The sequence below is a fragment of the Lepidochelys olivacea genome (assembly GCF_965140295.1).
Source record: "Lepidochelys olivacea isolate rLepOli2 genome assembly, chromosome: 1".
In the NCBI taxonomy this organism is placed as follows: Eukaryota; Metazoa; Chordata; order Testudines; family Cheloniidae; genus Lepidochelys; species Lepidochelys olivacea.
The window spans coordinates 210,043,473-210,056,834 of record NC_140411.1 but is presented as its reverse complement, the minus strand read 5'-3'; the positions used below and the strand labels follow the sequence as shown (position 1 = coordinate 210,056,834).

The 13,362-nt window shown below is 43.5% G+C and overlaps 1 protein-coding gene across 4 annotated transcripts in view; it reads left to right on the top strand.

Moving 5' to 3' along the window:
• The window catches only part of SPAG17 (sperm associated antigen 17), a 298,248-nt gene that overhangs the window by 32,170 nt on the left and 252,716 nt on the right, over nt 1-13,362 (top strand). For all 4 annotated transcript variants that reach the window (XM_084612789.1, XM_084612788.1, XM_084612791.1 and 1 more), the window contains exons 2-3: nt 4,783-4,923; nt 5,386-5,445. In XM_084612789.1, coding sequence (XP_084468915.1) covers nt 4,783-4,923; nt 5,386-5,445 — 201 coding nt within the window. The remainder of the gene's footprint in view (nt 1-4,782; nt 4,924-5,385; nt 5,446-13,362) is intronic.

The following is a 13,362-nucleotide window of genomic DNA, read 5'->3' as shown; positions in this document are numbered from 1 at the left end:
TCAGCCATAAAAATGTTGGCATACTGTGGGGCCATGCGGGTACCCATAGCAGTGCCGCTGATCTGAAGGTATACATTGTCCCCAAATGTGAAATAGTTATGGGTAAGGACAAAGTCACAAAGTTCAGCCACCAGGTTAGCCGTGACATTATCGGGGATAGTGTTCTTGACTGCTTGTAGTCCATCTTTGTGTGGAATGTTGGTGTAGAGGGCTTCTACATCCATAGTGGCCAGGATGGTGTTATCAGGAAGATCACCGATGGATTGAAGTTTCCTCAGGAAGTCAGTGGTGTCTCGAAGGTAGCTGGGAGTGCTGGTAGCGTAGGGCCTGAGGAGGGAGTCTACATAGCCAGACAATCCTGCTGTCAGGGTGCCAATGCCTGAGATGATGGGGCGCCCAGGATTTCCAGGTTTATGGATCTTGGGTAGTAGATAGAATATCCCAGGTCGGGGTTCCAGGGGTGTGTCTGTGTGGATTTGATCTTGTGCTTTTTCAGGAAGTTTCTTGAGCAAATGCTGTAGTTGCTTTTGGTAACTCTCAGTGGGATCATAGGGTAATGGCTTGTAGAAACTCGTGTTGGAGAGCTGCCGAGCAGCCTCTTGTTCATATTCCGACCTATTCATGATGACAACAGCACCTCCTTTGTCAGCCTTTTTGATTATGATGTCAGAGTTGTTTCTGAGGCTGTGGATGGCATTGCGTTCCGCATGGCTGAGGTTATGGGGCAAGTGATGCCGCTTTTCCACAATTTCAGCCCGTGCACGTCGGCGGAAGCACTCTATGTAGAAGTCCAGTCTGCTGTTTCGACCTTCAGGAGGAGTCCACCTAGAATCCCTCTTTCTGTAGTGTTGGTAGGGAGACCTCTGTGGATTAGTATGCTGTTCAGAGGTATTTTGGAAATATTCCTTGAGTCGGAGACGTCGAAAATAGGATTCTAGGTCACCACAGAACTGTATCATGTTCTGATAGGTCGCTATCTTAAAACAAAAAAACTTCAAATCCAGACTCCAGCGAGAAACTGCTGAATTGGAATTCATTTGCAAATTGGATACTATTAATTTAGGCTTAAATAGAGACTGGGAGTGGCTAAGTCATTATGCAAGGTAGCCTGTTTCCTCTTGTTTTTTCCTTACCACCCCCCCCAGATGTTCTGGTTTAACTTGGATTTAAACTTGAAGAGTGGTCAGTTTGGATGAGCTATTACCAGCAGGAGAGTGAGTTTGTGTGTGTATGGGGGTGGGGGGGATGTGAGAGAACCTGGATTTGTGCAGGAAATAGCCCAACTTGATTGTCATGCACATTGTGTAAAGAGTTGTCACTTTGGATGGGCTATCACCAGCAGGAGAGTGAATTTGTGTGGGGGGGTGGAGGGTGAGAAAACCTGGATTTGTGCTGGAAATGGCCCACCTGATGATCACTTTAGATAAGCTATTACCAGCAGGACAGTGGGGTGGGAGGAGGTATTGTTTCATATTCTCTGTGTATATATAAAGTCTGCTGCAGTTTCCACGATATGCATCTGATGAAGTGAGCTGTAGCTCACGAAAGCTTATGCTCTAATAAATTGGTTAGTCTCTAAGGTGCCACAAGTACTCCTTTTCTTTTTGAGAGTAATCTATATTTTTCTATATTTCTTTCAATTGTTGTATTCAAGAGTTAGTAACAAAGTAAGAACATACATTAAATGTTTAAACCTAACCGGTGTCCCTTTTGACACAAAATGTCAGAACGTGTTAGTATTAGAGCTGAGTGGGTCTAATACTTATTTAATTTTCTTTCTTTATATAGGAATTAGAAATTATTATCTAAAATGAGCACTGTATCTAAGTTATTATCTGCAAAAAAACAAGAGTTTTCAATTGCCCAAGTAGCCTCTGGAATCACGGTTAAAGTTGCCTGCCCCGCCTGCAGCAAAATCTGAAATGGCGCCCTGGGTATGACCTAGGCTGCTGTGTGGCGGGGGGCTGGGGGCGGGGTGAACCTTTAAATTGTGCCCCCTGCTCTCAGCAGGTATAGTCACCTCTAGCAGAAGCTCCTAGCCCCACCACCCCACCGCAGGGCAGAAGCCCCGAACTCCCCCCTCTCAGTCTGGTAAGTGTGGGGGACTCCACAAGCTTCACCCTAACTGTAAAATAGCCACAGTTTGGCTCCCCTGGTATATACCCTACATGGCTCTCTACACACCCAAGCAGTGCCTCTCATGTCTACACTGCTGTTTGTAGCAATGTAATGTCCTGCTGCCTCCCTGCTGTCAGAGCTGTTCCTCACTATGATGAAAGGCTCTGTCAGCAGGGAAGGGCTCTGGGAGGGAGGAGGCAGCTGGGAAAAGGAAATGGCTGCCAGAGCTTTCCCTGCTGCCTCCCCCCTGCCAGAGCTTTTCACTGTTGCGTGTAGCTACACGTACCCTACTCACCGCTGCAGGTGTAGACAAGGTCTAAGTTTTCTTTTTCATTCTTTCATCCCATTACTCGTAGTCATGCCATCGTGGACCTTAGTGAACCATTTCCCTCCCTCCATCCTAAATGCTTACACTGTGAAATATTTGTAGACTGTTACATATCTTTTTTTTCTCATTCCCAGTGATCAATTAGCCAAGCTGTACGTGTTTAGTTATTTTCCTCCTAAAACAGTTTAAGGAGTTGGTAGGAACAAATGGAGAGGTGAAGAGTGAATAAAATTGGAAGGTCAAGGAGAGAGCCCTCCACTCACCCTACCTATCAAATGTAATTTCTTTATGCAAAGTTGACCCCTGCCTTTGCTCTGCCAACAATGCTGAGCTTGATTATGTCCTTTTTTCCCCACAGACACATTCATACATTCCTGTATACCAACCTTTGTGAATTGGAAGAATTCTCCATCAAATTTCATAAAGCCACCACTTTATTCTTTTTAAAATTCCTCCTTAAAACCTGCTGTTCTCGTGATGCCTACAAATGATGGCTGTCTGGCATTGGCTAGCCAATCAGCCTCCTGTTACTATGTTGACCACTGAAACACCTTACTTAGGCCTTGTTTACACTTACCGGGAGTTCGACTTGCAGTGATCAATGGATCGACTGCAGATCGCTCTTCCATCGACTCCTGTACTCCACCTGAATGAGAAGCGCAAGGGGAGTTGACAGGAGAGCGTCTCCAGTCAACATTGCATAACGTGGACCCTGAGGTAAGTAGATCTAAGTACGTCAACTTCAGCTATGTTATTGACGTAGCTGAAGTTGCGTAACTTAGATCGATCTCCCCCTGTAGTGTAGACAAGGCCTTATGCATCTTTATTATAAGGTTTGCAATTGGAGCATGTGGACATATGATTAAAAAGGGTGAGATTTTCAAACTTCCACACAGTGTGAACCCCAGCCAAAATGCTTCTAATTTCACTGCTTCTGGTTCTTATGCTGGAGATGGGCTGATGGGGAAGATGAATTGGACCATGGAAGGGCCCTGGCAAGGGGCAGGGTTGCCACAAGGAAGAAGTTCAAGGAAAAGACGCTCAGAAGACAGGGAGAGTAACTGTCTCCCTTACTCGTTCTCCAGCGTAGTTTGATACTCTCATTATGGAGATATCACCAAAGAATGACCACACTGTATACTTTGTTTTTGTTTTGTATTTCTGCAGTGTTGAGTTTGGATTCTTTTTTTCATATCATTCGGCATACATTCTTCTAGGAAATATGTCAGCACATTTGCAACCTGGTAGTTCTGGTGCTCATTTGTTGGTATTTTAATAGAGCATAATTTGCCCTTGTCATGTATATTCTAATAAATAGAATAATAATAGTAAATATTACTTTTGTTCATGAATAATAGTAATATGCCTTTTTGTTCATAAAAGTTTTGTTTTGAAATATCTTAATGCTCTAAATTTTAGGAAGTTACATTTGGTATTTCGTAATTCTTCAGGCTAGGAACTTGGAATTCTTTTTCGTTTATTTTTTTCAACAGCAAACAAAATTCAGCTTCTTTTTCAATTCTAAAGGCTAGTATGTGGACAAATTGAAGAGAGTCAAGCAGAGGGCAACGGAAATTATTAGGGGGCTCGGGCACATGACTTATGAGGAGAGGCTGAGGGAACTGGGGTTATTTAGTCTGCAGAAGAGAAGAGTGAGGGGGGATTTGATAGCAGCCTTCAACTACCTGAAGGGGGGTTCCAAAGAGGATGGAGCTAGGCTGTTCTCAGTGGTTGCAGATGACAGAACAAGAAGCAATGGTCTCAAGTTGCAGTGGGGGAGGTGTAGGTTGGATATTAGGAAACTATTTCACTAGGAGGGTGGTGAAGCACTGGAATGGGTTACCTAGGGAGGTGGTGGAATCTCCATCCTTAGAGGTTTTTAAGGCCCGGCTTGACAAAGCCCTGGCTGGGATGATTTAGTTGGTGTTGGTCCTGCTTTGAGCAGGGGATTGGACTAGATGACATCCTGAGGTCTCTTCCAATCCTAATATTCTATGATTCTATGTCTGCAAGTGTCACCCTAAAATATTGCTCACATTGTGCTAATGGAGCATTCACCAATAAAGAAATTGTTACATTGTATTATGGAAGCGTTTTGTTTTATATAGCACAATGCTGCCACCTGATGGGAGAAAAGAAGTAGGACAACGTGTTTATGCTTATTTAAATTTTATATCATGTGTTCTAAAGTGTGGCATACATGGCAATACTCAGTATACATTATGGATTTCATCAGCTGCCTTTGGTAAAGAAGTAATCTATGCAAGCTTGTTTCTTAAAACTCAAAAATAAGACTTTTTTTAATGCATTTATTTTTTATTTTGGAAAATCAACAGGATAATTGGAAGCCTAGCATTGCTTTTGTTGTTGGGAACAAAATCGAGGATGAAGTCCACACACAAGCCTTATCTCTTGCTGTGCAGGTGCCACAGCGGAAGCTCTTCAGCGAGGTATCGTGGGAAGGAATTTTGGGACAGGTATTTAAAATGGTTTATTATTAAAACCTCTTGAAGACTTGGTAGCCTTTTCCTCCTTAGCCACAAGTGCTGCTGTGTTAATTTAAAATTAATAGATTAGTTTAAATAAGAAAACAACCCTATTAGGTAAGCTAATCCATCCTGTGTCAATGCTGTGTAGTCCAGGGCTTTGTCCAGACTAGTTTTAAATGTCCAAAGTGATGGAGCCTTTACCACATCCCTTAGAACAGTGCTTCTCAAGCTATCTGATGTGGGGGACCGGCCATTTTTTTTCCAATGTGCGCGTAGACCGGCAGCCAATGGCTCGCAGACCGGCACCGGTCCATGGACCACCACTTTGAGTAGCACTGCCTTAGAAGATTATGCCAGTCTAATATATCTTACTGTCAGGGAGTCTGAGGGTAATCAAGAAAAAACTGATGAAGATAATAAACACAGTACTGCACTTTGCTTTTCTTACAGATCATGGAAGCTGGAAATCAAAAGGGAAAAAAGGATAAAGACATGCCTATGTATTATGAGGTAGGTTAAAGCACTTATTGCAGAGGCAAAGTTTTTATTGCTTTTTTAAATAATTGAGCTAAATACTTATAATTAGTTATGTTTTGTATATTTGAGTAAAAAATAACTCTTGTCCACTGGATACAGCTTTTAAAAACATTTCTGTTGCCAAGATGCCAAAACTGCTTCCTTTTTGTTGCATCTTAATCAGTCCATATGAACTATTTGTAGACAAAGCAAATGAGGAGCAAGGTGCCTTCTGGGACATGGATTTCTTTATGATGCTTGTAATATATTCTCTGGGTATATTTTAATGGTGTTTCCATGAATTCTAGAGATACAGAGCTGGGATCTGTTCTCCCAAATGTTTTCAGGTACATAAAAGGTTGTTACAAGGAGAAGGGAGAAAAATTGTTTTTCTTAACCTCTGAGGATAGGACAAGAAACAATGGACTTAAATTGCAGCAAGGGAGGCTTAGGTTGGACATTAGGAAAAACTTTCTAACTGTCAGGGTAGTTAAGCACTGGAATAAATTGCCTAGGGAGGTTGTGGAATCTCCATCATTGGAGATTTTTAAGAGCACGTTAGACAAACACCTGTCAGGAATGGCCTAGATAATATTTAGTCCTGTCATGAGTGCAGGGGACTGGACTATATGACTTCTCGAGGTCCCTTCCAGTCCTATGGTTCTGTGTTCACAGCAGTTGATGTGCTTAAACCCTTCTGCATCAATGAGAAAATAGAACTCTAGAATGCAGCATTGATGCTCTAGAGCAGGGGTCTCATGCGGCCCACAGAGTTATTTCCTGCGGCCTGCCATAGGCGCCGATTCCACCAGCAGCCAAGCTCCCTTCCCCCCAGCCAAGCACACTGCATCCCTGCTCCTCTGCCTACCTCCCAGCGATTCCCTCTACCAAACAGCTGTTTGATGGCGCTTAGGACTTTCCAGGAGGGAGGGGGAAGGAGCGGGGACGCGGCACACTTGGGAGGAGGTGGAGAAGAGGTGGGGTTCGGGTGGGTATTTGGGGAAGGGGTTGGAATGGGGGCGGGGAACGGGAGGGAAGAGGCGGGGCAGGGGCGGCGGCTCATGGACTAGACAGGCAGTCTGAGGTATGAAGTTCAGCATGTATGATTCTTTGCTGTGAGTAGTTGGGAAGAATGTTTGTTAAAAGTGGCAACATATTTTGTATGAATAGTTACTTTAAAAAGTTCCTGCCATTACACCTATGTCGATAGACTGTTAGCATAGATCATCATCAGTATTACTGACCACATAAGGAATAGTTACAGGTGTTTATATTTTATTAAAACCCCTCTTTGCATTACAGTTTTTTAAAAGTTAATACATTGACTTTTAATAGCATACTATATTACTCTTCATTTTTTTCATTTTTGACTATACTTTTGTATCATTGTATGAAAAGGTTTCAGTGATGCGGCCCTCGGGTTAATGTACTTGTCCTCATGTGGCCCTTGTGGTGATTTGAGTTTGAGATTCCTGCTCTAGAGCCTACTGTTTGTGTAAACAGCTACTTGATGTAAAGTTCTAAGTTGGTTCACCCAGTGGGGTATATCTGAAGAGTTAGTGAGCTTGCTTAATACAAAGAGCACTTCCTTTTATTCTACCATGTAAACGTTTAATATACAGTTTGTGAGAGGCTATAAAATCCTGTGATTAATTAAAAGATTGCTTAAAATTTTCTCAGCCAGAGTTTTATGGCCCTGCAGACCTTGGACATAAAGATTTTTGGATTCCTCTAAAAAGAACTTGTTTACATTTTAACTCAGTGATGACTAATAAACTTTTTATATGTCTCAGGTTTTGGTGGATTTTATAATAGGTCTTTTTAGTTGCAGTGTGTTTTTCAGTAATGCTACAGTACTATCTGAACAAGTCCCATTGGAATTATTTACAATTGACATGACTGTGAATTTTATAGAATTAACCCTCTCTGTTCTGGACTAGCCTCCCGGGCAATCTTATTCTATATTATCTGGGATGTAAAACGCTTTCAGTCCTTCTGATAGAAGGATTTTAAAGTTTGGCCCTAAGCAGAACCTTTTCATGATACCTGTATTTAATTACTAGGAGCAGTTTACTTGTGGACTGGATACTTATGAATTTCAGCTGTCAATGCTGTGTCTCATTAGCTACTTACTTTATTGCTCTGGTTTTTTTTAAACAGAGAATATAAAATGCCTGTTCTGACCTTTTGCCTGGATCCTGTTTCCGGTCTGGCTGTAGCAAATTAAAAGATTGATCAAGCTGCCTCAAGTATAAATTCTGCCTGCTATGGGCAGAATTTTGCTCCACAATATTCACTGAGGGTTCTACTACAGATTCTGCATTCAAAATTCTCATTGACAGTAATGATAAACAAGTACAGAATGAGTACAGAGAGAAGTACGCTAAGATTTCTACACTTGTCTCAGCTTCCAGTGAGATTGCAGGTGAACTCCTAAAACTTTAATGATTTTTGAAAGCTACAGTATAATGGAACCTGTGCCGGAGGTTAGTGCCTTATTGAGGCAAACTGCACAGATATTGATGCAGGCACTATAATTGCTACTGATAGTGGTGGCCTTGATACAAGCTGCTTCAGTAGAATGGAATTTCCCTTCTTCTACTTCAGTGCAGCAGTCTACAGTGCTTGCTTTAACTCAGGAAGACTAAGCTTGTGGTCTGAATGATATCTTGTGGCAATGAGTTCCACAAGGTAATTATGTGTTGTGTTTAAAAAATGTTTCCTTGGATCAGTTTTAAATTTTCTGCCTTTCAGTTTCATTAAATATTTTCTTGTGCTTGTATTATGTTAATTTTACAGATTGGAAGACAGAGGCACTGTAGCTTGACCTATCGATTATGTATAAAAATTCCCAGTTATCACTTTGAGGGTTGACAGGTTCTTGTCCCAAGATCAGGCCCAGTATTATTAAAATTATTATATATTTGGGAACCCTGATGTACACAGTTGCAACACTCACACTATAGGAATATGTCTATATTTACAAATAATTTATTAATACATTTAGCACACTCACAAACACTCTAACTCAGTAAAGTAGATTGCAGAACAACCTGAAATGTTAGCCATTATTTTCCTCGTCACCGTAACCTTCCTCCTCTTTACCAGTGGCCATCATTCTGGCACCTCCCAAGGCTACATCTCTCTCTCTTCTCCTGCCCACAGGCTGGGATGCCACTTTTATAATATGTTAAGCTGACGCTACCATGTCTGATGCATATTCAGTAGGGGTATTTCCCTTCTTCCTTGTTTGTATTTCCTCCCCTTACTAATGTTGAGTGTCCTTCTTCTGTAGGTTAGTATATTCATGATTTCAACTCATTATCATATACCTCAATTCTTTGCCATGGCACTCTTGTGGTTGGATGTTCTTTCCAAAACTTTCCAAACGCTGGTGTTAGCTCATGTTTCTATGGTTGGCTGATGTCATTATGGGCAAAATTCCACCTTTCACTCTACTTCCAGTTCCCCAAAACATAGGGGTTACCGTTGGGCCATTTATCTATGCCAAAGTCCATAGGCCTTAAGCCTCATGCTAACAGCTGAAGTCAATGCCTTACAGGATATAAGCCTGTAGGTTCCCTGAATATAATAAAGGCAGAATAATAAAGGCAAGGCAGTGACTATAGTAGAGGCAAGCTAGTCTTATGGGCTACAGCACAAAGAGCTCAAGGGTTAAATCTACAAAGGTGCGTAGTTGCTACACCTAATTCCTAGGCTCCCAGCCACCTAGTGGAATCTTGAGTTAAGTGCCTAAGTTCCCAATACAGTGCATGGGGAGAGTTAGGTGCTTAAGAAAGAGCTCTTCAGAAGGCAGCAAGCTGAGCGAGGAGCCACCTAATTCAGCCAGCAGTGAAATGCATAGGAAAGGGGTGGGGTTTAGGCCCAGATCTACAAAGGTATTTGGATGCCTACCCTCTGGTTTTTTGGGCCTTAGGCACTTGACTTACAAGCCAGAGGGAGATGCCTATCTCTGCTTGGAATTGTCAGCCGTGAACTCTCTCCTGGAGTGAGGTGCCTAAGCCAGGTCAGCCATTTTGGTAATCCATGCCCAAGCAGAAGGAGAGTAAAGAAAGAACTCTACCCAAATGCCTGGTAGTTAAGGCACTCACCTGGGATGTGATGTGAGAGACTTGGGTTCAAGTCCCTGTTCTGGACCATGGGTCTGCACATCTCAGGTTAGTGCCCTAACCACTGGGCTGTTCGGTGTTTTGGACACACTCAGGCACCTGGTATGTGAGGCAGCAGCCCGATCCTCTAGATCAGCGGTTCTCAAACTCTGTGCCAGGACCCCAAAGTGGGTCGCAACCCCATTTTTATGGGGTCTCCAGGGCTGGCGTTAGACTTGCTGGGGCCCAGGGCTGAAGCCGAAGCCCGAGCGCTTCAGCCCTGGGTGGCGGGGCTCACGTTACAGACCCCCCTGCTCGGGATTGAAGCCCTTAGGCTTTTGCCTCCCAGTGGGGCTCAGGTGGGCTCAGGCTTCAGTGCCCCCTCCTGGAGATTTGACTTCAGTGAGGGCTGTGAGCACATTGTTAGTGTAGGGCAAGGTCAGGGCTTGGGTGGCTTTGTGTATGCCCACTGTCAGAAATTTAGAAGTCTATAGGGTTAGGCAGCTGCTGAGTGGTAGCTTTGTGAATGTCAGTGGTGTTGAAATGGAGGATTTAGGCACTTAAAGAGGTAGTAAGGTACTTATACACCTTTGTAGATCTGTCCTGAGTAACATATTCAGGGTCACAAAATGAATCAATAGTAGTACTGGGATTATAAAGCAGGAGGCCTGACTTCTAGTCCTTTGCTCATTCCAGCAATAAATTAAATGTGCATTAGAACATGTCCCTCCTAAACATGACAGATAGAGAAATAATGACTTTTTCCTTTTATATAGGTTTAAAATTACAACAGACATGATAGAGACTAACCAATTTATTTGAGCATAAGCTTTCGTGAGCTACAGCTCACTTCATCGGATGCATAAAAGTGGAAAATGCAGTTAGGATATTTTTATACACACAGATCATGAAAAAAATGGGTGTTTATCACTTCAAAAGGTTTTCTCTCCTCCCACCCCACTCTCCTGCTAGTAATAGCTTATCTAAAGTGATCACTCTCCTTACAATGTGTATGATAATCAAGGTGGGCCATTTCCAGCATAAATCCAGGGTTTAACAAGGATGTCTGAGGAATGGGGGTGGGGTAGGAAAAAACAAGGGGAAATAGGTTACGTTGCATAATGACTTAGCCACTCCCAGTCTCTACACAAGCCTAAGTTAATTGTATCCAATTTGCAAATAAATTCCAATTCAGCAGTTTCTCGCTGGAGTCTGGTTTTGAAGTTTTTCTGTTGTAATATCGCAACTTTCATGTCTGTAATCGCGTGACCAGAGAGACTGAAATGTTCTCCGACTGGTTTATGAATGTTATAATTCTTGACATCTGATTTGTGTCCATTTATTCTTTTACGTAGAGACTGTCCAGTTTGACCAATGTACATAGCAGAGGAGCACTGCTTGCACATGATGGCATATATCACATTGGTAGATGTGCAGGTGAATGAGCCTCTGATAGTGTGGCTGATGTTATTAGGCCCTATGATGGTGTCCCCTGAATAGATATGTGGGCACAGTTGGCAACAGGCTTTGTTGCAAGGATAGGTTCCTGGGTGAGTGGTTCTGTTGTCTGGTATGTAGTTGCTGGTGAGTATTTGCTTCAGGTTGGGGGGCTGTCTGTAGGCAAGGATTGGCCTGTCTCCCAAGATTTGTGAGAGTGATGGGTCGTCCTTCAGGATAGGTTGTAGATCCTTGATAATGCGTTGGAGAGGTTTTAGCTGGGGTCTGAAGGTGATGGCTAGTGGCGTTCTGTTGTTTTCTCTGTTAGGCCTGTCCTGTAGTAGGTGACTTATCATAGAATCATAGAATCATAGAATATCAGGGTTGGAAGGGACCCCAGAAGGTCATCTAGTCCAACCCCCTGCTCAAAGCAGGACCAATTCCCAGTTAAATCATCCCAGCCAGGGCTTTGTCAAGCCTGACCTTAAAAACCTCTAAGGAAGGAGATTCTACCACCTCCCTAGGTAACGCATTCCAGTGTTTCACCATCCTCTTAGTGAAAAAGTTTTTCCTAATATCCAATCTAAACCTCCCCCACTGCAACTTGAGACCATTACTCCTCGTTCTGTCATCTGCTACCATTGAGAACAGTCTAGAGCCATCCTCTTTGGAACCCCCTTTCAGGTAGTTGAAAGCAGCTATCAAATCCCCCCTCATTCTTCTCTTCTGCAGGCTAAACAATCCCAGCTCCCTCAGCCTCTCCTCATAACTCATGTGTTCCAGACCCCGAATCATTTTTGTTGCCCTTCGCTGGACTCTCTCCAATTTATCCACATCCTTCTTGTAGTGTGGGGCCCAAAACTGGACACAGTACTCCAGATGAGGCCTCACCAATGTCGAATAGAGGGGAACGATCACGTCCCTCGATCTGCTCGCTATGCCCCTACTTATACATCCCAAAATGCCATTGGCCTTCTTGGCAACAAGGGCACACTGCTGACTCATATCCAGCTTCTCGTCCACTGTCACCCCTAGGTCCTTTTCCGCAGAACTGCTGCCTAGCCATTCGGTCCCTAGTCTGTAGCTGTGCATTGGGTTCTTCCGTCCTAAGTGCAGGACCCTGCACTTATCCTTATTGAACCTCATAAGATTCCTTTTGGCCCAATCTTCCAATTGGTCTAGGTCCTTCTGTATCCTATCCCTCCCCTCCAGCGTATCTACCACTCCTCCCAGTTTAGTATCATCCGCAAATTTGCTGAGAGTGCAATCCACACCATCCTCCAGATCATTTATGAAGATATTGAATAAAACCGGCCCCAGGACCGACCCTTGGGGCACTCCACTTGATACCGGCTGCCAACTAGACATGGAGCCATTGATCACTACCCGTTGAGCCCGACAATCTAGCCAGCTTTCTACCCACCTTATAGTGCATTCATCCAGCCCATACTTCCTTAACTTGCTGACAAGAATACTATGGGAGACCGTGTCAAAAGCTTTGCTAAAGTCAAGAAACAATACATCCACTGCTTTCCCTTCATCCACAGAACCAGTAATCTCATCATAAAAGGCGATTAGATTAGTCAGGCATGACCTTCCCTTGGTGAATCCATGCTGGCTGTTCCTGATCACTTTCCTCTCATGCAAGTGCTTCAGGATTGATTCTTTGAGGACCTGCTCCATGATTTTTCCAGGGACTGAGGTGAGGCTGACTGGCCTGTAGTTCCCAGGATCTTCCTTCTTCCCTTTTTTAAAGATTGGCACTACATTAGCCTTTTTCCAGTCATCCGGGACTTCCCCGGTTTGCCACGAGTTTTCAAAGATAATGGCCAGTGGCTCTGCAATCACAGCCGCCAATTCCTTCAGCACTCTTGGATGCAACTCGTCCGGCCCCATGGACTTGTGCACGTCCAGCTTTTCTAAATAGTCCCTAACCACCTCTATCTCCACAGAGGGCTGGCCATCTCATCCGCATTTTGTGATGCCCAGCGCAGCAGTCTGGGAGCTGACCTTGTTAGTGAAAACAGAGGCAAAAAAAGCATTGAGTACATTAGCTTTTTCCACATCCTCTGTCACTAGGTTGCCTCCCTCATTCAGTAAGGGGCCCACACTTTCCTTGGCTTTCTTCTTGTTGCCAACATACCTGAAGAAACCCTTCTTGTTACTCTTGACATCTCTGGCTAGCTGCAGCTCCAGGTGCGATTTGGCTCTCCTGATAACATTCCTACATGCCCGAGCAATATTTTTATACTCTTCCCTGGTCATATGTCCAACCTTCCACTTCTTGTAAGCTTCTTTTTTATGTTTAAGATCCGCTAGGATTTCACCATTAAGCCAAGCTGGTCGCCTGCCATATTTACTATTC